The sequence below is a fragment of the Mesitornis unicolor genome, unplaced genomic scaffold, assembly GCF_000695765.1.
Source record: "Mesitornis unicolor isolate BGI_N332 unplaced genomic scaffold, ASM69576v1 scaffold32024, whole genome shotgun sequence".
Taxonomy (NCBI): Eukaryota; Metazoa; Chordata; class Aves; order Mesitornithiformes; family Mesitornithidae; genus Mesitornis; species Mesitornis unicolor.
The window spans coordinates 24,103-47,298 of NW_010182680.1; the positions used below are offsets into that span (position 1 = coordinate 24,103).

Below are 23,196 nucleotides of genomic sequence, written 5' to 3' on the forward strand. Positions count from 1 at the left end.
AATATTTGTCCCTACTTCCATTCTAGAAAATCAGTGAACAACATGTTAGGAGAGCTTTCAAGTGTTGATTGGGCAGCTTATTGTCAGGAGTGACCTCATGTTGCAGTCTATTTCTGTTTAGACTGCAGGGTTTAGTGCAGCACTCCAGAAGTGCTGTCTGACAGCAGGCAGTGGATCCCAGTGAGCAGCATGCATAACCAGCAGCCAGCATCACGCCTTGCCGGTTTTCAAATGAAGCATTTTTACATGAAGTGCTCGTTTGGGATCGCAAAAATAATCAGAATGGCCTGTAAAGTTCTGCTGCACAGGTAAATATGGGAAAGGAAAATGTTGCTTTGATATGATTGCAAAGGAGACTTTTTTAACTTTAAAGTTACGAGATTGAATGTATTTTGGAGATGTTGTGAAATGAATAAATGTCACAATAGATTATTTTTTTTTTAAATGAGAAATAAGAACTTGTGTACAGTCAGGAAAATGCCAAGAAAAACTTTGAAATGTTTTGTCTCTATTTAATGTGTTTTTCTATCTCAAGGTCTGTTTTTACCAGGACTTTTTATGGGTAGGGAGACAGTGCAAAAGGGGCCCTCAGGAGAGGGTTAGCATTATGAAACAAAGATGTTTACCTTTCTGTGTCTTGCTGTGTCATGCTGCGTTAAGACTCCGTGTAGCAGTGTGAATTACAGCTTTTAAAAAGTATCCTTGAACTGTGGTACACCGGTTCAAAAGTTTTATTTTCAGCTGAGAGTGATGGACACATTTCTTTCAAAAAGTGCTTAATTTTTTAAAGTGATTAGTTGAAGATTTGAGATATTATTTACATAGTAAGAGGATTCTTCAGGCTTTGCGATACTGCTGATTTATGCACGTCTTTTGCTGAGTACTTCTATTGCAACTCAAGATGTTTAGTAAAAGCACTGGTGAGCAATCCTATGCTGGGAACTGAAGGTTACACAGGTGGAAAATTTTGTTGTGAACCATGTCTGAAATCTTTTGGATTCTTTCGGGGTTTGATCTTCCACACTCTTGACACAGTTCCTCATTTTCCCAAGTGGTAGAATAAAAGGATTCCAGGTCATCATGGTTCCCTATAAATAGTGTTTGTTCCTGTGCCCTTGACTGAATTGGTTTTGCTCTCCTTTACAACTAGAGTGTTGCAGAGTTCTGTGCTCTGGTTGCCTCTTTTTTCCCCTCTGATTTGTCCTAGGAGTGACTGTGTTTTAATAGGAAGTTGATTTCAATGTGCAGAACTATGTATTAGTACATCTAGGAAGTAAGCGTACCTTTTATAATGCAGCTTTTTAAGACTAGTGAAAATACTGAGATCAGATATTTAAAACTACTTTTTTCATGTTTTGAAATCTTGCTGTCTTTTTTTTTTTTCCCTCAGGTTCGTGCTCATGCTCCTGTCTTATCTTGTTCATGGGGCTGAACTTATTCACAGTTTCATGTTTGTTTGGGGTTTTTTCAGTATTATCAAACCAAAATTTGTTCATCAGAAAAACGCTTCGTACAAGTAGTAAGGCTAGGCTTTGCTGGACTGCTGTGCACAGGAAGGTCCGTGGAATACTATTGTAAATATCTTAAGCTGTGAATGTTTTCTTACTATTTTTTTGTTTGAAAGGAAAAAACGAAATGCCAGTTTGTTCACCCTCAGTTGTTGATCCAGCAGCTTTGAAATTAGTGGCTACGAGATCTGGCTTCTACATCAGGTGTTTTAATTTTCCAAAGCTATGTGGCAATGTCTATTTTGAAACAGTAGTTTAGAGCTGCCTGTTGTGGCAAATCATTTGGAATAGATCTGCTTTGGTTTTTCACCCAGGCAAACACACACACAGATAAGCTTGTTTCAGAGTCAAGTTTCTATTAAAAAAAAAATAAAGAAAAGAAATTTAAAACTTTTGTGAGAAGCTACTTTGTTCAGTTGTTACATGGTGGTGTTTAAATACAGTGCACTTTGCTAGTGGCTCAGTACAAGTTGTCTAAGGCAAAAGGGCATAATTATTTTTAAGTAAGTACTTCAACTACTTTCCATATCAGTTAGTGTTGAATTGAAAGTCCTTTATTGCTTGTGTTTCATCTACTGAAGGACGAAAAAACAGAAGGTCTGCTTGAGGTAGTCTGATTATCTTACCTTTTTGGTGGTAGAACTACTTATAAACTTGGTAAAGTCTAACCAAGATATTCCTTGCTGTATTAAAACTACTCTTGGATAAGCAGAGAGACAGTCTACAGATTTTAGCACAATATAATATCAGTCAGAACTGTCTCACAGAGGCAGTACCTGTTCAGTTCTCCAGTGGAGTGGCAAGCTCCCACATATTTCAGGGTCTACTTTATGCATTCATGAAAATAATATTTAAGACCAACTTTGGCTGCCAACAATGTTGTTATGTGGTAAAGAGTAGGGGTTTTTTCAGCTTTTTGAGCTTATTTATAGATAACAGGAAGAAGAAGCATTTGTTGACCTCCCTCCCTCCTCCTCGATATTTAGTTAGTATATATTTTTCCTGAATTAGGCTTTTAAGTTGCAACTCACTGCTGTTTACAGTAGAGTTTTCTTCTTTTATTTCATTCTTAGCATACTTACTGCCACTTTGTCTAAAATTTAAGCATTCTGTTTATAACAATTTTGATTATGTTAATGGGAAAATTGAAAGGAGACCTCGTACACAGAAGTTAACTTAGTTGAACTTATTTGTGTTAGTTACAGTGATTTCCACCTTTCTCTCACCCAGGTGTTTGACATTCTAGGCTGAAGTGGCTTGTGCTAGGAGACTTCCAGATGCTTTACAAATGACTAGCTCATGTCTCAAAACACCTGAAAGGTCCCTGCCTTCACTTGAAATGTTGCTGTCGTTGGAGGGTGCTGCAGATCTGTTGAATGCTGCGAAATAAAATTGTGCAGCGGTCTGGGCAGGGAAGAATCTCTTTGCATTGCAACTGTGGAGGAAAGCAAAGTAACCTGGAATTTGCTTTAGGCAGCAAGGTTAAAATCTGCATTCTTAAGCAAGGTGTCAGGAAATCTTTGGAGACTGAGTGTTTACTGTTTCCCATGGGAAAGACCATACATCTGAGAGCTTATAGCTTCATAATACACTTCTTATTGGCTCTTGAGAGACAGAAATCTGCATTGCTGTTTCTACAACTTTCTTTTACAGTGTCATTCTTTAAGATTTTTTCATCTAAATAATAAAGGGGCTGCAAATCAGTGTTTACCGCATATTTAGTCTACTTTTATTACCTGCATTACCTGTATTTTCTAAGTTGCTTTCCGTTGACTTTAGGACTTTTATTTAGTGTGATGAGTTTTAACATTACATTAAAATGTTTCTTTTTTATTGCAGTGCTCATATCTCTCCCATAAGTATCTTGCCAGCCTCTGCAGAGTAAGTATAATGAAAATCTAAAATATTTGAACTGTGCTGTTGCTAGAACACGCGTAGCGTATATGTTTTCTTTCAAAAGTATACAGTAGGTTTGATGGTTACAGTTATGAATCAACGTGTTCTAGTGTGAAGTATTTCACTTAGCATTTAATGCTAATGCAGGAAAAACCTGTGTGTCAGTGTTGTTGACTGCAGAAGCTTGAGAGCACAGTACAGTAGGATCTAGATTCCAAGATACTTTGGTTTTATACCTATATACATCATACATGTTTGACTTTACATTATGATAACTTTCACACTGTGTTTTTAGCACTACTTGTTCTTGTTAATCTTGAGTACAGTTCAGTGGAATTGCATGTACAAATGCAGAGGAAAAATGAATGCACAGCTCCAGAGTTAAAACAGGGTGAAATATTTTAAGGTTCTTATGGGTGAACTTTTTGCGCATTTTGGATGTGCTGGCTAAGAAGCACTCAACAGAGTAGTCTGTTCTTAAAGAATGCTGTTCTTTGCTTGCTGTGTCTTTGGGTGTATCCTGTGTCCCTTGTCAGGTACTTGCTTATTGTGTCTGCTGTTTGTTGGCTCTTGCCTTTGAAGATTCCAGCCCCACTCAGGAGGGTTTGCAGCCAGCTGTGCTGAAGTGGTACCTGCTCCAGGATTGGCTCTGACCTGTTCCAGGCACAGGAGTTTTACTGTCACATTAATATATTAGGCTTTTATAAGGCTTTGTGCATAGTCATTAAAAAATAATTGGTCATTGTAGTGTGTTTATTGCTCTTAAAATTCTGTTAATGGACTTCACAATATTTGATGTAAATATAATGAAATAAAAGATAGTAGGCGCAGTGATTTCCACTGCCTGTTGGGAAAAGTTAGTCTATTTTTGCCTTGAAGTACTTGTCATCAAAGATTCCTGTCGCGTGTAGAGTTTATCTCTGCCTTTCTGCATAGCTGATCAGTGCAAAGGAGAGTTCTTAATGTGAATTTTGTCTTTTTTTTTTTCTTTTTAGCATTTTAGAAAGAACAATTAGAGCAGCTGTGGAACAGCACCTTTTCGACCTGCAGAGCAGCTTAGATAACGATCTTAAACATATACAGCAACACAGACTGGGCTGTAACAGTGAAGCAAAAAATCCCAGTGGGGATGAGGAAGGATCTAACAACCAGTAAGATATTGTTTTTGTATCTGTAATGAATGCCATAGCATTGTGTATCTGAACTCTTCCAAACAAACCACCCCAGTCCCTCACCTCACCACCCCCACAAAAAATTATGACTTTTGCTATTAACTTCAATTTATTTCTTGTGTTAAACCAAGTCAGCATCCATCAGTTTCTGATAATCAACAGCCCTTGGAACAAATGTTTTTAATTGGTCTTATAGACAAAAATGTTGTGCAATATAATGGCTTCACTGCTTCATTCTGTGCAAGTAGCACAAGAACTTAAATTTACTGTACTGCTTTCATTCTTATCTCACTGACGTTACTTATGACACAGAACAAAGCAACTAAAAATGGATAGAATCAGCACTGTGAGTTTGTTTGCATAGAGTTTCATTTGATCATTTGATCAGCTTTTATTTTTACTTTGAGTCTTGCCAGGTTATGGCTGTAGTGATTGCCGTGGCAACATTGAGAATTTGGTACTTTTTGGTGCTTTATTAAAAATAAATGGTCATGATTAATACTCAAACTCCAAAAATATGTAGTAAGACTTCAGTACCTGAATTCCTTCGTGGCTCAGAGCCTGATAACACGTGAAGTATTCAGACTTGAATGTTCTTTACTAAATTTTACAGTTACTGTTTTTAGAAGTGTTACCTGTGACAAGAGGTAGGATTGAAGTTAGCAGTTGATCACAAAAGTAGTAATTGTTGTTGTTAATGATCAATTAAAACTGAGTTTTACTGTTAGAGATTGAAAGTCTTTGAAGTAATTTATAAGTGAGCGAGTAATGGCCTGAAAGACCTGTTGTAGCTGAATTCCTCATTAGTGCTTTAAAGGCTGGCTGACTTCACAGAAGCAGAGGCTAAAAGTGCCATCACTGCAGATTTGAAACCAATACACTCTTCTGACACAGTCGCTATTTCAAATGCTTCTGATCGTCGTTCCACTGTGGATTAACCGTAATAGAGGACACACGATACCGTTCTCGGAAGAGGTCATCTGGGTCCTTTAGAGCAGTGCTGCCAGGAGATCATACACAAGGCAAATACACAGTTAAAATGAGTAACTAACAATTGCAGTGGTCCAGTGCAGATTTCTTAGAACTTACTTAAAATAATTGCTGGAATGAAGAAAATAGAGTTAAAATGTTAAATTCCAAACCCATCCTGTTTAATATCTGATATGTATCTGTTACAGAGGGACGTTTTAAAAAGTGGTTTGGAATTCTTTGTGAGTGAGGAGAAGGAAAGCAAGGAAGCCAAAGGCTTGTGAAGAATAAAAGAATCATGGCAGTGGCATGTGAAGAATAGATGAGCATAAATATGATATAAGTTAATTTTAATTTGGTTGTACAGTTGCAAGCCTTAAGTTGAATTCTAGGTAGATTAAGTGTTAGAAGTAATGGGATTTCTCACTCAAGGCTGGCTTCAGTATTGAGAGGAGTGTAGCCACAGGAGCTTGGGTAGTTTCAATATGTTATTGCTTCTGGCTGTTGGCACTTCGATTCCTTAGGTCAGCATAGTGAGTGGGGGATGTATGCCTGACCCTTAATACAAGAATAAAACAAATGCATTTTAATGGATCTGTCACGTACTGTTGTAGGAAACTTCAGAAGTGTATATAAATTACATAAATTACTACATTTGCCTGCAGGTGATTGAAATTGTAGGTATTACCAGTAACTTTGGTCAGTGTAATTTTGTTAAAAAGCAAACTGAGCAATCCAAATGTTTGATACTGTTTAAGGAAAAAAAAAACCCAACCCAACAAACAACAAAGTGCCGTGATTTTTTTTTTTTTAGTTTTTCTTTTAAGTGGAACAGGTTGCTGAAGTCTTTCTGTTCTTCTCTTTAGGAATGATGTTACTGAAGATAATGACACTGGTAGCAATGAGAACACAGGAGACTGCTCTGAAGTATTGGTTTGCACTGATTTAGACAGTGAAGCTATGAAACATGACACTGTAACTGAGGAAGAAGAAAGCGTTCAGGTGAGAGGAAGAGCCTCCTGTACCTGAAGATCATAAATTGCTGTGACTTCAGCAAAGTGCTCTAGAGATCCAAGTTTTCTTTCTATCTCTGTTGCACCCTTACATGGTGCTGTTGCTCTGTGCAGTTAATTGCCTTCTCTGCTTTGCACGTTTTGTAGATCTGCACAGAGAAATTCTTGTGTACTTTGGTACAACCTGTTTTGGCCCTGACTAAATTTTTTCTATTGGTCTTTCACAGGTACCAGGCCTTCCCTCTGCTCAGGTAAGTCAGTGTCTCAGCAAGCATAGCACTGGTTAGAATGGTATCTGTGTTGGTAAAGGCTGCCTGAGGAGCAGAAGATGTGGAGCCGTGATTGTAGCATAACCTGCAGTTAGTCACACCTTTACTGCATTAAGCATGGATAGAAGTAGCTGTCACCTTGAGGCTGTGCAGCCTCTTGACTATGCTTGTGCTAGGAAGGTGTGGTTTTATAATTGGCCTATTAAAAAAACAAAACAAGTTTCATATGAAAATTGTTTCTCACTCTTTTCTCACTGTTTCCAGTTTCTTCTGTGTAGGCATAGATGTCCTGTTCTTTTCAACGTATCTTCATCCCCTGTCTAGTTGAAAGAGGTTTTATTGTGTTTCCCTGAACCTCTCTGCATAGATATTTGGCTTGTGCTGTGCTGATAGCTCATGTTCCTCCATCCTGATGTGTTCACTTAGAATTTTTATGCTTCAGGTATTCAGCAGAGGAAAAATTAAAGCAAATTAGACTTGTGGCCTCCTGAAGAGATTCAATGCTTATATTGTCTTCTTGAATAGTATCAGGATTGACTGTTTGTATTCCAGAGCAGAAACATCTGTTTAGAGTGATCCATGAGCAGATATTAGGACATGATGCTAACATGTTTGTAAAACTAAAGTACTTAGTTTAAAAAAAAAGACAACTTTTGCTCAGAAAATAAAACGTTAATGATACTTGAAGTTGCTGTTAAAGTTCATAAAGCAGTTAAAAATGTAAACAACAGACCACGGGATATCAGATGTCATAGATTTAATTTTGGCTTTACTTTTACATATTATACTTGAATTGAAGAGCTTCATGTTACTGAAGGAAGCAAGTATTATATGCAGTTTGAATGGAAGTTCAGTATTGTAGTAACGGTAAATGTTGCAATAGTTGTTTGCCCTATACAACGAGCATGGCTCAGCTTTGCCTTGAGCTGCAAATTATCAGATCTCCACATACAATTGAATGTGAAGGTTTGAAGTATGGCCTGAATTTGTAATGATGGCCTGAACTGTACCAGTGCTTTATATTAGTGAGCAGGTAAGTCTCTCGTTCAGGGTATCTTTACGTCATCATCAATGCTGTAAAGTATGTGCCAAAAATGAAATCAAGTATAACAGGAATATGCAAGAGAATAGTTCCCGGCAGTCTGTATGAAATAGCACATATGCAGCTGTCAGATAGGCACTTTCAATGAAAAAAATGACTCTATAGTTCCTTATTGATTTGCTAAGACTTTTGTTGTCATAAATCTAAATGATGAATTCTGTTGGTAGGGAGATTTGCTATGCGTGTGTAGAGAGCTTTCTGCAGTGGTTTTTAGCTTCTTGCTTTTGAGTCCATAAATCTTTGTGATGGTTTCCTGAAAGATAACTAGGTAAGCAAACCTATTGTTAGTAGACTTAAATTAACCAGAAGAATTTAATGGGTCTCTGAACTTGAAAAGATAGAAGTGGATGCCTTAGCGCAGTGAAACTGTGAGTCTTGTGTGGAATCTGTGTTTTCATTAAAACAGAATGTTGCCCTAGTGCTTTTCACTGTTGTAATGTATTTTCCAAGTTGTCTGTTTGTTTTCATGGATCCCAAATTAATCTTTTGAAACACCTAACAAGCCAAATTTTTCAGTTGTTCTGGCTAAACTAGCATATTGTTTTAAATCCTGTTCTGTTACATTGAAATTTCACAGAATGTGTTGCTCGTCTAGGTTTTTCCTGATGCGTTAATGCCCAATGTTGTTGTTAGAAAAAAACCAAACTACATTGTTATCCTGTAGCAAAAAATGCACAAAACATGGTCTTGCAATTAGGTGATATTTTATCCAATTCAGGTGAATGCTATGTTTGCAAGAGCTCTGGTGAAAGTACAGGGTAAGGTTGGGTATTTCTGCCATCGGTCTTGTTTGACGCGTTGCTGTTAGTCTTCCTTTATTTGTAGTATTTGTTTTAGGTTTCCAGTCTTTTGACAGTGAAAGCCTCCAAAAGCAATAGAGAGTGAGTTTCTCATACTGACTCCTAACACTTCACTTCCCCCTGCCTTCCTAGTTAAAATACATGCTGAGCTGTAGAAATTAAAACTTGGAAAATACAAATGCAGCTGGAGAAACAAGAATTGCAAATTGATGGCTTTTCAGTGCATTTTATGCAGTTTTAATGGTTTCAAAGAACAACTGAGATGTGCATTAGACTTCTTATGTGTACTTAAGAGTTCTAAGTGTGTTACTGTGCTAAGATGATAAAGGGGATGAGATGCATGGGAGCACATGGTCAGGTATAGATGCACTTTTGTTATCGTACCTGATGTTGTTCTTGGCCTTTTTGCTTTTTGATATATTTCTGTCCATTGATATCAGTGGTAAGGTGGCATTCTGGAGTAAAGCTTTGTACAGTAATTCAGTGGTTGTTGGAGAGTTACATCTTTAGGTGAGATGTTAAAGGGAAATCTGCTTTTTCTCTATGAAAGGAGTTTGAGAGGGGCACACAGGGTTGTAGGAAATGAAAGGTGTGTGCGTGAGCTCCCCTCTGGGTCTGGAATGGAAACAGAAGCAGCTGTTTTCCACAACTACAATAAGTGTGACTATGCAAGACTTGCACAGCTCATCTGCAGGGTGGAAATGATCTGCTGGAGTATGGCAAATGCACTATAATTAAAATTTTTTTTCCCTGAACTGGAATTCAACTTGAGGACTGAAATAATGTAAACAGGATAATGGAGTTCTGTCTGATAAGGGTGAATATTACTGTCAGCAGTGTAAAACTGGCAGCTGTTATGTGTATTTGAACTCTCCAGGTAACTTTATTTTATATTTGGACATTTCATTTATGAGAATTTTTTGAAGTCTGAAACCAGATGTGATGTTATTTTAAAATGACATCATTTATATTTAAAATTTCTTATATTCCTCCCAGTAAGACACTTTTTTCAAAGAAATCAAGTAAATGTACGCTTTGGCGTAAAGACTTAAAGTAGTCAATCTTCCTGTGCCAACTTTTAGTGAGCAAAATGGTGACATGTATCCATCTGAGCTTGTTTTGTGAGATGGTGTCATAGAAATGCCAACATTTCTTCATCCCCCTCCAGTTCTGTTGCTGCTTGATTTAGTAACACGGATTAGTAGCTCCTTATAGAAAGTCTGTCAGGCTTGTTTCATTTCACACATGCTGAGCACAAGTCTACATCCAACTCAGTTATTTTCAAGACTCGGATATGCTTACTGCCATGATTTTAGTCACCCCAAACTTCATGCTGTGATGAACAATTTGCAGTAGAACTGTTGGTATTAATATTTAAAAGAAATAGTGACAAATGGTTTGTGTGAAGATGGAATGTCGTTGTCTGCCTTCTAGTGATTAAAACACCTGGTTACTGGCTTTGGATATAAAAATGCTGCATGCTTAAAAAGTCTGATTTCCACCCACACACACAAAGCTGTGGTTTTAGGTCTTGAGTGTTTTTTATGGTCAGGAATGATGACAGGGACGTTTTCAGCTGAGTTTGCCATTTCCAGAGCTTTCTAAACGTACTTTTTGCCAACAGACTACAGATGTATTATTGGAACCGTGTGATAAAGATGCAGATGTTGATGGAGAAAATAATAGTGAAAGGTACGTGTTTTCTTTCATTCTACGTGGCAGAATTCATCACTAGTTTGGTACACTTACTTTCAGAACTGATTTATGACGATGCATTGTAACGTAGGGGACGTGAAACAAAACATGCAGATTTTCACAGATGAAAACGGAGAGGAAAGGATGGAGTTACCTTTTTGTGATGATGATATAAAAGGCATGGAACTTTGTGTACTTAAGAAAACAATTACACGCCTGTGTGATATATATAATTGTATCTTTGTGAACAACTGTATGTTCTGGGCAAGAGAAACAGAACAAGAAGAAGTTATTTTCTTTGAAATATTTTGATCTTAATGATTGAAGAATTACTGGTGGTAATAGTGACTAGCCAGAAGACTTTAATCTCATTTGCAGTTTGAATTCAGCGCTGATTGAAATTTCAGTTTGAGTTCAATTGAGTTTTAAAATATTTATTCCTAGTTTGAGAGTAGAGATCTGAGCTGGTTTTATTTCCTGTTCTGTTCAAGTCCAGTTGTTGTTTGTGTGCTTCAGCTTGAAATTCTGTGTCAAGAAAAAAGGTAGGGGAAAGCAATGTAACTTACTCCCCAGAATTTTAGTTCTCTCTTTAAGTAAATACATTGCATATCTGATAAAACTGGACTAGGCTGTGTGAGAATAAAATGTAAAGTGAATATACTGTCCATTAAGAACTTGTATTTGAAATAACTGGGTCTGTGTCTTCTTTTTAGACAAAATAGTATATTGCTCGGTGGCAGTGATAGAATATCTTCAGAGATGTTTCTGGTAAGATTATGGTTTCATTTATATAGAGCTTCTTAGGAACTTACATGAAGTACAAATGTGAAGAAAAGCAATAAATTTATCTTTTAACACTTTATGTTGATGGCCTGCTGCAAAACCTCTGTTAGAGATCTCATCCTCTTGCTTCACAGAAAGTTTTGAGAGCAGAGCAAGCTTGTAATTGTGCATCTCATGAAAGGAATGTTTTATAATGCTTAAAATTGACTACTGTTGGGGGGTACAGGGGAAGCTTGTTTATGATACCTTGAGTTAGGAAGAAGAATGTATTTTTTTCTCTCAGAAAATTTCCAGAAGCGCTAGAACTGGCACTGATTAGGTGCCTGATTTTCAGTTGCTAAGTAATAATAAAATTGTTCTATTATGTTATTTAAATACAGGATTCAAGTAGCAAGACTTGTGATCTTAATGCAAACACTGATTCAGAGGTGTCAGGGGATGGCAACATTAATGTTTCTGAGGAAGCTCTGGGAGTCCAAGTACCACGTCTAGATCTGAAGACTGTATCTGATGGTGACAAATGGGAAGGTAATTTCTGCCCTTTAGCTCACATTATAGTTAGCTAGTAATGATGAAAAGAACATTTGACGAAGTGGAAGCAGCACACAACTTATTCTTTTTTCTTTAGTTCAATTTGAGCACTATGTTCCCATGCACATGCTAAGAGTGACCAAGTCATGACATGTCCTCTCTCGTTTCAAAACTACAACTTAATTAAGAACTTGAAAGAAGCTGTAAAGCAAAAATAGTCAAAGGAGCAACTAAAGAAAGCAGAAAAGCCCAAGTTTCCAATTAGAGGTGGTTTTTGGTTTGTTTTTGTTTTTTAAAAAGTAACTTATGGTTCCCAGGACCCTGAGTCACTCATCCAAGTCATTAAGAATGCTGATGGTGTCGTACAGTTCATATTCACACTCTTTTTTTCTTTTTTCTTTATTTTAAGTGTAAGCTACTGATGTTCTAATAGTGAATTAAACTTAAAAATCACTAACCTACTAAACACCACAATTTATATTTAATTTACTGTGAAAAACTTGTTGCTTGTTTTGTTTTAAACATTAGGATTGTCAGGTGTTGGTTTCCATGTCATTGGACAACTTGAAACAGCTCTGAATTTTCAAATAAGAGTTAAAATTGCAGATGGATATTATTTCTGTGCTTCTCCTCCCTCTGTTTTTTAGATTTTAGGAAAAGGAAACTGTTTGAAACATAGTTTTCTCTCAGGCAGGATTCCTTACCTTTGTGAGCTTATTCTTCATGGCCTTCCAGGTTTACCAAGCCTCTGAGCTTGTGACTTTACTGAACTTCGTTGCTCAATCGTCTGGTAATAACTGTTGTTTTACTTGTGTAAAAACATAAACCCTTTGTAACCAGACCAAAACGCTCCTGCCAATATCTTCTTTTCAAAGTACTTACCTTTAATGTGTTCCTTATAGCCTGTTTCCTGTGCCTGGCGTTGGTATTCTGAATCATGCCTTAAAAGATGCAAGTCGTACAGTTAGCTGCAATACTGTGAGCTGTCACCTACAGTACAGTGACCACAGTCTCTTGTTTCCAATTTAACAAACTTGCAAACAGGACTCGGTGGATACGGTGCAGGCTGACTATGCAGGGTCAAGGCCTTCACTTTCAGCAGGCTGTTTCAGCAACAGTGATTCTTTGAGATACCTTTAGGTGTTAAGGTCAGATGTTAGTAAGGCACTGGTAACAACGAATGCACTCAACTTCTGGTTGCTGTGTTATAAATATTAAAGTTAATGAAGTGTACCTGGAATGTATGTAGTTTAACAGTGCAGCATATAGCTGTAGCATGTCGGCACATAAAGCTTTCTCTTGAAGCTCCAATGGTGGTAGCTTATTGTTAGTTTGTCACCAGTGTTGACGGTTTTCCAAATTAATTGCCTGTGTGAATCCGTATTTCCCTTCTACCCATTTCATAAATGATGAGGTTTACAACTTGTGATTGGCTTGCTTATGTTTGAAGTATTTGCTGGTTGGCCTTCTTGAGCCCTAGTCAACTGTACGATCAGAGTATGTCGTGCTGTAGAAATAGATTGGCAGGCATGTGAAGACACTGAGTCCACAGTTTCGTTCTTGTTGCCCAAGTTAATAACTTTATCTAAAGTTTAAAAAGAGAAAAATAACCTTGCTTATTTTATTTACGTTAATTGCTTACTTGCGCATTACATTTTGTTGCATCCTCTGTTTGTGTTAATATGATTCAATATGTATTCTCAGAAGGTTTGTGGCTTCCATTTTCATTATTCCCTTAAACCTGCTCATAAAAGATGCTTCGGTAACCTACCGACATAGTTTTATGCTACTTTCTTTTCAAAGTAAAGGGTCATATCTGTATATGAATTTATAAAACAAGCTTCTTGGTAGTAAAACCATGATATTTTGCAAGAGGTGTTATTTCATAGCGAAGTGTTTTAACTTTGGCTATCTTCAGCCCTGTTTAGAATTGTTATTAGAAACTCGACTTTCCAAGGCACCGGAAGTCCTTGTGGTGTTCCACCGGAGTCGATTGGCTTTGTAAAGAAATCTATGCTAGTCCAAGTCTTGTTACAAGATTTGGGTTATTAAAGCCTATGCCATAGAAAACTTAAAGGCCTGTAACCAACAAAGTTCTTGAAAATGATCATCAAATGCTTGCTGGCTTAAGGCAAACATGCAGATCAGTTAATCTGTATTGCTGAGTATTTTTTCTGCATTTGTCTTGCTTTCTGGGAATCACCACCGTCTCTATTTTTTATCAGCTGTGAGCAAAAACGTATTTAGAACTTGTCTTGTTAATGTGAGGATACATGAGTCTCTTATTAAACTGCAATAAGTCTTTACTATTCCTGTGTCGGTTCTTTGTAAACCTTTTCAGTAAAAGGTTCAAATTCGCTAAGGACTGAGGATCCTTACCTGCCATTGAAATTGCTTGGAGGCTGTGTGTGCTCAGGGCCTGGCTCAAAGGATGGGATGTTTTTCCCTGGTACTGTATCTTCCTGCTTTACATGTTATGTATGGTTTGTTCTGACTGTGCTGTGTGTTCACTTTAGTATTTTTGCCATTCTTTTTCATTTTATTAGCGCCATGCCCTCTCACTTTCCCCCTCATTGATTTCAAAACAATGCATCTGCAGAGAGAAGGGGAGGGTAAGTATGGTTCGCCATACGTTCAGTTATCTGCCTTTTGATAGTTTACGGTTTGCTTTCTAACTAACCCTTCACCTGCTGTCCGTTATATCTTGGGAATGTTCTGATCTGCAGTTTTTTTGTTTACTTTTTTTTCTAAAAGGCCCCTTCTTGTATCTTGTACTGTGTAAACAGGCAAGATTGTAAACCAAACAAAAAATCCCAGTAATACTTAAATGTACGGTGGAAAGCAGGTACAGGGGTTATTTTTTAAAAAAGATTACTTTGTGGGTTTTATTGTTGTTCTGCACACTTTGAACCCAGGTGTCAAATTTCTGATTTGAACTGGAAAATACAGGCAACTCTTTGAACGGAGAAGGGGGGGGTGGGATTTTAAATTAAAGTGCTTGGAAGGCCATGTCAGCTTTTTGTTAGACAACAAGAAAACCGTATCTGAGAACTGTAAGGGATGTTAGCAGCAAACTTTTTATAGGGATTTAAAAAAGGATTGTTTTGGAATCCCTTTCCTAAAATAAATCACCTTCCACAAATTCAGAAATCTCTTTTTCTCAGTGGTGTCAAGATGGATTTAAACTTAAAAACCCAACGCTTCTTTAAAAATAGCTAAATGCGTATTATACCTAAAGAGGTATTTGCCAGACTTACCTTCTTCAAAACCAAGAGGACAGTCTTTCAAAGTACATGTGTAAGGTATAAAAATCAGTTACCACAGCAAAATATTGCATTGGACAAGGAATATATTCCAAGTTCTGATTTCTGATACGTAAATAAGGCTCTCTTACACTGTTGAACTGTTCAGAAATGTGTGCTCCCAAGATACACTTTGAAAAAGGGATCCTAGTGTGCATACTTCATTTCAATACCTTTTTATTTCAGTCGTTATATGACAGAATTGGTAGCTTTCTGATGTATTTCAGTGTTTTTATTCACTTTGTGTATGACACCACATCCTTATAGCATACAAGACTAAGCATTGGGTACGCATTTTTGTTTCCTTTTGACTCTTGTTTATAGTTCCGTTAACAGAAAAGTACCATTTTGTGTCCCTTTTTTTATCTTCTAGATCCGTTTCCTGCTTTCAAGTCTTGGCAGGAGGAGAGCGAATCTGGAGAGGCTCAGCTTTCCCCGCAGGCTGGAAGGATGACTAATCATCCGCTGGAAGAGGACTGTCATCCGATACTGTCACATCGTAGTTTGGATTTTGGGCAGAGCCAACGTTTCTTACATGATCCAGAAATGTTAGATTCTTCATCCAAAGCACTTTCTTTTGTTAGGTATGTATTTTAATGCCATTTGGTAGGTGTTGGAGCAGGAGCTGTTACTGCCAGTATGAAAATAGAGCTGTTTAAGAACCGCACGGGTTTTCACAGTATGGATGAATTGAAGACCAAGGTCAAGTGTAGCATTGTACGGCCATTTGGCTGTTCTGCCTGCCCAGGAACTGTTGTAGTGAGTCAGACCAGAGGTTCATGGAATGGTATCGTGTCTCTCAAAGTGGCCACTAGCAGATGCTGAGGGAAAGAATATAAAAATAGGGCAAGCTTGTGCAGATTTCCCTGGCAATTTGGTCAGGGCTTCTGACAACCTGCTGTAATGGCACTTCCTGGGCTGAAGATAAGATTTATATCCTTGTTTACCAGTCTTTACTGGACTGCCGGTCTATGATTTTTATGTAAGTTTTTGCTTTGTTTTTAACTTCAGTAACATGAATATCTGTTTCCATGTTGCATTATTTTGGATTTGATTTCCATAGCATGTTACCCATTCCCAGTAAAAAGAGGTGGGCTATACAAAGCATTGCAGCGAAAATGGTCTGGGCAAATTCTTTGTTTAGGCTTGGAAAGCCTCCATTCAGAAAGGATATAGGAAAGTATCAGCTGTTAGAGGGAGAGTCGTGGGATAGCAGTACAGTGAAGAGGTAGGGCTCTTAATGCAGGTCGTCTCCTGTAGGTTTAGAGGATTGAGCCTATTTAATCCAGTGTATGAAAGTAGAGTTGTACCTAAACAAACAGCAAGCTATTTGTGTAAAACTAGGAAGTGTGAGACTCCAGAACTGTAAATAACCTGTGAGCTGTACTGGCTACTACTGTTACTATGAAAGGGAATTTAAGAGGAATTTCCATGCTTGTTAGGGAAGAAATCTCATAAAAAAAATCTGGAACAGGAAAGACCTATTTTAGAATCTCCAGTTCTCTGTCTGACGTAGATTTATTGATGCAAAAGATAGTTGACAAGTACTGTTGAAATGATGCAGAAGACTTACCTGCAGAAAACTGCTGATTGTAAGATGTGTTCTCCTCATTCTGAAGCTAATAAGGATCTACACTAGTGGATTATTAGATTAATACTTCTACTATCTTGAGCTACGTAGACATCCCTAGCTGTGTGGAGGCATCTTTCAGGTGCCTTGTGTAATAAGTGTACTGGAAAACTCATAGTCAGCCTTGAAATAAAAAGGCTTTTTACAAGCAGCAAATGGTGAACAAGTGCAAAAGATGATTCTGAACCAGGATCACATACTCTAGAAATAGATTAGTAAGGACAACAGATTTGATGATGTAGTTGTGTTTTAGGTAAGTATCTAATAACTTGCCTAAGATAGTTAAGTGGAGCTGTCTTAATTACCAAGGATTGTTCAGTGATACCTTTTAGCCTACGCTTTATTTTGTGCCCAATATTTCAAGAATTACTGAGAATTTTGTAATTTAGATAAGTATCCCAGCCACCAGAAGGATCTGAACTGTTTTAATGACGATGTAATTAACAGTACATTAGTTTATTACACTTGAATTTCAGATGATGGTTTTTCTGTTAGTGGTATTACTGAAACTAGAAAGGGGAAAAAATAACACATCACATTTTGAAGGCAGCAGATCAAAGCATTTTGGTTCAGTAAGTAAATAGCTCTGACTGAAAACCTGAAAAGAATGGATTATGAACTGGACAAAAAAGATGAAATTAGTAATCTGTTACTCAAATATACAAGTTGTTTGCACTCAGTTACTTAAATTATGTTTAAAAATGTTTTTAATACAGAACACGAAGAGCATCCTTTAGCTCAAAAGATGACAAAAGGGAAGACAAGACACCTTATCATCTTGTCAAGAAATTACAGAAAAAAATAAAGCAATTTGAGGAACAATTTGAAAAAGAGAAAAACAGTAAGGTAAGTTAGTACTTCTGCTTTTACTCGGGATAAATGACTGTATGGTAGAGCTGAGTTAGTTCTGGTGGTTCATTGCTGAGTTACTGTGGGCTTACAAATGAGAAGAATTCTGTTATTCACTGCTGTCTGCAGAAGTGACCTGAGCAACAGCACTACTAGAAAATGTGCCATAATGCCCAAATAAGGTAGACAGTGACATTTATGCAGTGAGACTGAGGGAATATCAGAGGAGGTATGTGGAGAGACAGACACATCTTACCCCTCTGGTTCAACTTCTGAGGTCTTGTTTCAAGGTGATTGTCACAAGTTTTGTCTGTTATGTTGGCACTGAGATCTGGTCTGGTATTAGGAGTGGCATCTGTGTTACCAGTCACATTTGCTATTGTAAATATTACCAAATCTTGAAAGAAGTATTTATAAACAAGATTTTGGTGTGTTTGTTTTCCTAAAATGTAGTTTGTATTTCTTTTCAGCCCTCCTATAGTGATATTGCAGCCAATCCAAAAGTTTTAAAATGGATGACTGAACTTACCAAATTGAGAAAGCAAATAAAAGGTAAGGGATGTTACAGTTTCTGTTTTTCTACAAACACAAATTACCTACATTACTAAAATGGCTAAGTCATGCAGTAAAATTCCACAGGACGATAAAAATATTTCTAGATTGTGAACTGTTAAAAAATTAAAATTATTCTTGTGGCTTTGGTTTTAGTTCATCAGAAGAGAAACTTTGCCTATGTAAACTGTTATCTTCCTTTATTTGCAGTTGAACTGAGTTCTTTCTTTTAAACCTTTTAGATTGAGCCATTTTTCTTATTTCAGATGCAAAGCAGAGGAGCTCAGATGGAGAATTCATACCTCAAACACGTCCACGAAGTAACACTCTTCCAAAAAGCTTTGGTTCCTCTCTTGACCAAGAGGATGAAGAAAATGGAGATGAGATGCAGGTTGTGCAGAAAGAAAAGAAGCCCACTAAGGAAGCTACACTTGAACTTATTTTGAAAAGATTAAAGGAAAAACGAGTTGAGAGATGTTTGCCAGAAGACATAAAAGTAAGCATAAGGTTATGCATAGTCTGTTTCTAAGAGAATAACAGAGAGAAGTAGGGCACTGTCAGATACTTCAGATGCTACTTTGTTGACCAAATGATGCCTCTGTCTAACAGCCCTTTACCAAACCCTCGTATTTCAGACTCAGTGGGGGATTGATCAAGATGGACCACATATTTCCTTGTTCCCTCTCTATTACAATATTTACAAGTATGTGCTGACAGTATAGGACAGGTTTAAATGGATGAAGGCGGGATGTATGGCATTAACTAGGCCAAGTTTGGCCAACGCTTCTGTGTAGCTTCTAATGTAGAAAAACTGTTAAAAGGACTTATGTTTGATTAGACGTGAATTATTTTTCTGACAGAAAATGACAAAGGACCATTTGGTAGAAGAGAAAACATCTCTCCAGAAAAGCCTCCTGTATTATGAAAGTCAGCATGGACGGCCGGTAATACTTGGTTTACTTCATCAAGCTCTGTTAATGTATGCACAGGCAACAGTAACTTGTGCAGTAGTAATACCAGGATTTAATGCTGGTGTGGGTTTTTGGTTTTGTTTTCTTCTCCAAAACACAGTTATCTGCTGGTTTCCATGTTGCCATCAGAGGAAGTTATTAAACTTCTCAAAAAAATTTATAGGCCGGTTTTCCACAGATCAGTAAGTTATTGGAGTCCACAAAGCAATTGGAGTCATTTGGTGCCTTAAATGTCTGTGAAGCAAAGAGAAATCTTAAAAACAAATGGTGCTATTGAATTCCCTAAGAAGAGGCCTGAAATGTTATTTTAGATTTCATAAATAGACTTTTTTTTCCCCTAAGTCTGTGGCATGTTAACTTAAGTAATTGGGAGATACAGAAGTTAGGGTAAGTGAGTAGCAATTAGTACTAGCAATTAGGTTCTGGACTTTTATCCTGGACAGTGATCAGCATCACTTGTCCAATCACAAGATCTTTCCAGTTACTGTTCTGTCAGCCTTCTGGATTTGGCACACTAGCTTTATAATCAGCACTGCCATATAAATCTGAGCAAGCCTTTCAGCCTAAAAGCCAAGGAAGAATAATGGTCTTGGAGATACTGGCATTTGGCCTACAGTCCCTTTAGGGAGAAAACGCCAGTAACTGCTCGGGATAGCCTTGAAGAGTCGTCATGTTAGGAGGGTACCGTGGCCAAGAAATGAGAGGGCATCAGATACCAGATAAAATCTCGCTACAGTTTCATCTTTTTCTTTTTTTCCCCCTGTCATTTCTATAGAATCATCCTCATCATCACTAGGCACACGGTCTTCTCCCCCAGTTCTTGAGCCCTTTTCTTCCTCTTTCCATGCGTCTTTAAAGATAAAGGGTTTGCTTCTACTGAAGCTCCCCTAACTGTCACGAAGTCTTTAAAATGTCTTCCTGAAAAATGTAGGAAGTTAAAGTGAGAAAAGGGAGGAGGAAAAGCACCCGCTTACTCCCCTTTGTCTGCATAAACCCCATTTCGTACACAAAACTTAAATTAGTTTTATGTTCCTAATTGGAATGTAGGTGGCCTGGCAGGAGAAGCATACCACTCTGTGTTTGCTTGTATATCATTGGGTGACTGGTATAATTAATTCTGTGGTTTCTCTGCCTTTAGGTTACTAGAGAAGAAAGACACATTGTGAAGCCACTTTATGACAGATACAGACTTGTAAAACAAATGTTAACTAGAGCAAGCATTACTCCCATTCTTGTGAGTAAAACAAATGCTATTTCTGTTTTTTTCCACTTTTGAACTGCTAGGTTGCCTTTAGAAGAGCTAGTAAAACTGTTCCGTAAAATACATCTTTCTTTTGGAAGATAGAAGATTATGTTGTTGTTGTACTTAAGGCATTTATTTGGTTTAGTGCTGAGAGCAGAGCTGTTGCAAGTTGTCTGTGACCTTGGTGGCTCTTAGGAATTAAATGGTTCCCGGTGGAAGTAAATAAGCAGTTCTAACATGCTGTGGCTGAAACATTCCCAAGTCACTGTGCTAGGTATGGATCCACAGTTGATATTGTACTTCTAGTCCTCCCGAGAATAGTAACACCAGTTGCAGTGAAGCTTGCCTCTTTGTTGCTGTCAGCAGAGGTACGAATGATAGGATGGCCCTAAGAACCATTTCATTCCTTCATGCTTCCCCAGCATGAGACATGTTCTCAGTATGTGCAGCATCTGTACCATCTGTGCAGCATCTGTGCTTTTTTCATTGTGTTTTCACTTCATTTCCTTCTAACTTGCAATACTTCCTATTATTTCTTTCATCTCTCTGTGGTTTTGTGAGAGATGAGGAAGAAAAGTTTTCATACTGTGCAAAGAGATCACTGTAATTTTGTTTGTAGTACCTGCAAATCAGTCGTGGAATGACATCCAGCTGGCTGGCTTTGTTCTTCATGGGCCGTAGTCAGAATTTTGTGTGCTTACCCAGACTTACAACAAAACAATTTTGATACTGGCTATTTGACCTTTTTAGAAAGAAGGGACTGTGTAGCCTATGTGAGATAATATTTTGCACACAGAAAGTTCACTACCGGATTTACATAGCTGGGCAGTGGCTTACTCAGCAGCAACTTAATTGGCTGGCTATGTTGACTCTGTCCTTAGCTGTCCCCTTTTTAAGCTGAAGTACATTGAGATAAAGGGGCTGGTTCAAGATCATTCTTTTCTTGCACATACGCCTTTGAGTAGCTGCTTTTACAGAAAAGTGTTATTTACGTTGCAGTCATATTTCAGTTTAAGGGCAACTTAAAGGCTTTGATGTCAGTATCCCTTTCTGAACTCCATAAACACAGGTTGTTGTTAAATGCCTAAGCATTTCTCCATGAGTGGTGAGTCACTGGCTGGTGGTGGTGGTGCCCTTTGCTAGCTGAGTTTTATCCCATCTCTCACCTCAGAAATCTGACTCTTCAGCTGAGGTGTTGGATTTGGGCTCTGAGCAACCTGATCTTTTTGAAGATGTCCCTGCTCGTTGCAGAGGAGGTTGGACTAGATGGCCTTAAAGGTCCCTTCCAACCCAAACTATTCTGTGATTTTGTGCTTATCAGTAGCCTAATGACTAGGTCATAGTTACCATTTTTGTGTGTCTGTGAAATAAAGCAACGGGTAATAGCCAACCAAAAGGATTTTCTGTTCAGAAGAGATCTTGGTAACATCATTCCTAATCTGCGCCATAGGCAACATCTGTTAAATATTTGTCACAAGCTCTGCTTTTGAAACCTGTTAGGTGGATAAGTGGAGCTCTCTTATTACCAAGGATTGTTCAGTGGTAGCTTCTAGGTAGGACATGTTCAGTGCCTGGCATTTCAAGAGTTGTTTTTTGGTTTATATGACACTTGCTTCCATGAGTATCTTATGCCATCACAGTACACTAACCACATCCTTTGAAGTCTCCGTTGAAATGTCCAAAGAAGCAGGAAGCTATTTACTTTTCATGAGCTGAAGTTTTTTGACAAATCATTGTCTGGCTTTTGTCTTCCACCTTCCCCCTGTTCAATGAGTCTACCTGTTGAAATTCCTTATACTGTCCAGGGTTAATGGATGAGCAGGGCAAAATTGCATGTGTGCAACAGGCAGCTGACAGCAATTCCTGTGCAGCACAGCGGCACCTCCTTAGGCTGAAGTTCAAAGGATCTTGACCCTGAGGTGGCAATAGATAACTCTTACGTTGCTCTGCAGTTGTGGGGATCAGAGAAGTGTAGAAAAAGGACCTGGCAGTGCTATACCCAGTGTCTCTCTGGCAGAAGATTAAAAAAGAGCTCTGGCCTTGCATATCTTCATAGTCTCCCTGTGGTTTGTTCTGGGAGGAACAAGAGTAAATATGAAATTCAGAGGTATTATTGTGCTTTATGAATTTTCTGCAGAACATGGAGAGAGTACTTTTTATTTTAAGTCCAAAGAAGAATATTTTAATGTAAATTATAAGCTACGACATGTACTTGATGTCAAGGGTGTTTTGGATATCTGAGCTGTCTTGGGTTGTATGGTTATTCTGTTTGTGTTCTGTGAGTACATTTGTAGTCTCTTACTCTTCTGAAAGAAGAAACCTTTAGGAATTAAGTAACTTCCAACAGAATTCCGATCGCACACAGCATTTAATGTCTATTTGCGAATAATGAAACAAATTTAAAATATTCCAGGGGTCACCATCAACCAAGAGGCGGGGGCAGATGTTACAGCCCATTATTGAAGGTGAAACTGCCCATTTTTTTGAAGAAATTAAGGTGTGTACAGTGCATTTTCAAAAAATACTTCCCAGCACTTGTAATAGGAAACTGAAGTATTTCATCCTTGGTTTGAATTTCTGCTTGGACTTTCAGGAAGAAGAGGAGGAAAGTGATGGTTTTTCTACAGACCTGAATGATATCTTAAAAACTGCTGTCCAAACACAGTCTGTTTTAAGCCCAGTTGAAAACTCTGAGTCTGATGTTGAAGATGGTCAAGATAAACTCACCCGGGACCTTAGACTGTCAAGCACCCGTGCTGCTTCTATGTATGTAAAAACAAGTGGCTAATTCTATTACAGAAGTTGCAATTATTGCACTTACAGTCAAAATACCAAATACTTGATGTTGGGTGGAAGGGAGTGACGTGTTCAGCACTTCTCGCAAGTGTTTGGCTTGAATGAGCACTCTTTC

The 23,196-nt window shown here is 37.9% G+C and overlaps 1 protein-coding gene across 2 annotated transcripts in view; it reads left to right on the forward strand.

Annotated features, from left to right (window-relative positions):
* Positions 1 to 23,196, forward strand: part of FAM13B (family with sequence similarity 13, member B) — a 38,768-nt gene that overhangs the window by 13,262 nt on the left and 2,310 nt on the right. The window contains exons 6-21 of one of the 2 annotated variants that reach the window (XM_010183866.1): positions 205 to 308; positions 3,348 to 3,389; positions 4,400 to 4,555; positions 6,412 to 6,547; positions 6,786 to 6,809; positions 10,354 to 10,421; positions 11,138 to 11,192; positions 11,588 to 11,735; positions 15,414 to 15,624; positions 17,387 to 17,516; positions 17,990 to 18,071; positions 18,338 to 18,567; positions 18,932 to 19,015; positions 20,181 to 20,276; positions 22,699 to 22,782; positions 22,879 to 23,051. In XM_010183866.1, coding sequence (XP_010182168.1) covers positions 205 to 308; positions 3,348 to 3,389; positions 4,400 to 4,555; positions 6,412 to 6,547; positions 6,786 to 6,809; positions 10,354 to 10,421; positions 11,138 to 11,192; positions 11,588 to 11,735; positions 15,414 to 15,624; positions 17,387 to 17,516; positions 17,990 to 18,071; positions 18,338 to 18,567; positions 18,932 to 19,015; positions 20,181 to 20,276; positions 22,699 to 22,782; positions 22,879 to 23,051 — 1,823 coding nt within the window. The remainder of the gene's footprint in view (positions 1 to 204; positions 309 to 3,347; positions 3,390 to 4,399; positions 4,556 to 6,411; positions 6,548 to 6,785; positions 6,810 to 10,353; positions 10,422 to 11,137; positions 11,193 to 11,587; positions 11,736 to 15,413; positions 15,625 to 17,386; positions 17,517 to 17,989; positions 18,072 to 18,337; positions 18,568 to 18,931; positions 19,016 to 20,180; positions 20,277 to 22,698; positions 22,783 to 22,878; positions 23,052 to 23,196) is intronic. The other variant, XM_010183865.1, reaches the window with a different exon arrangement.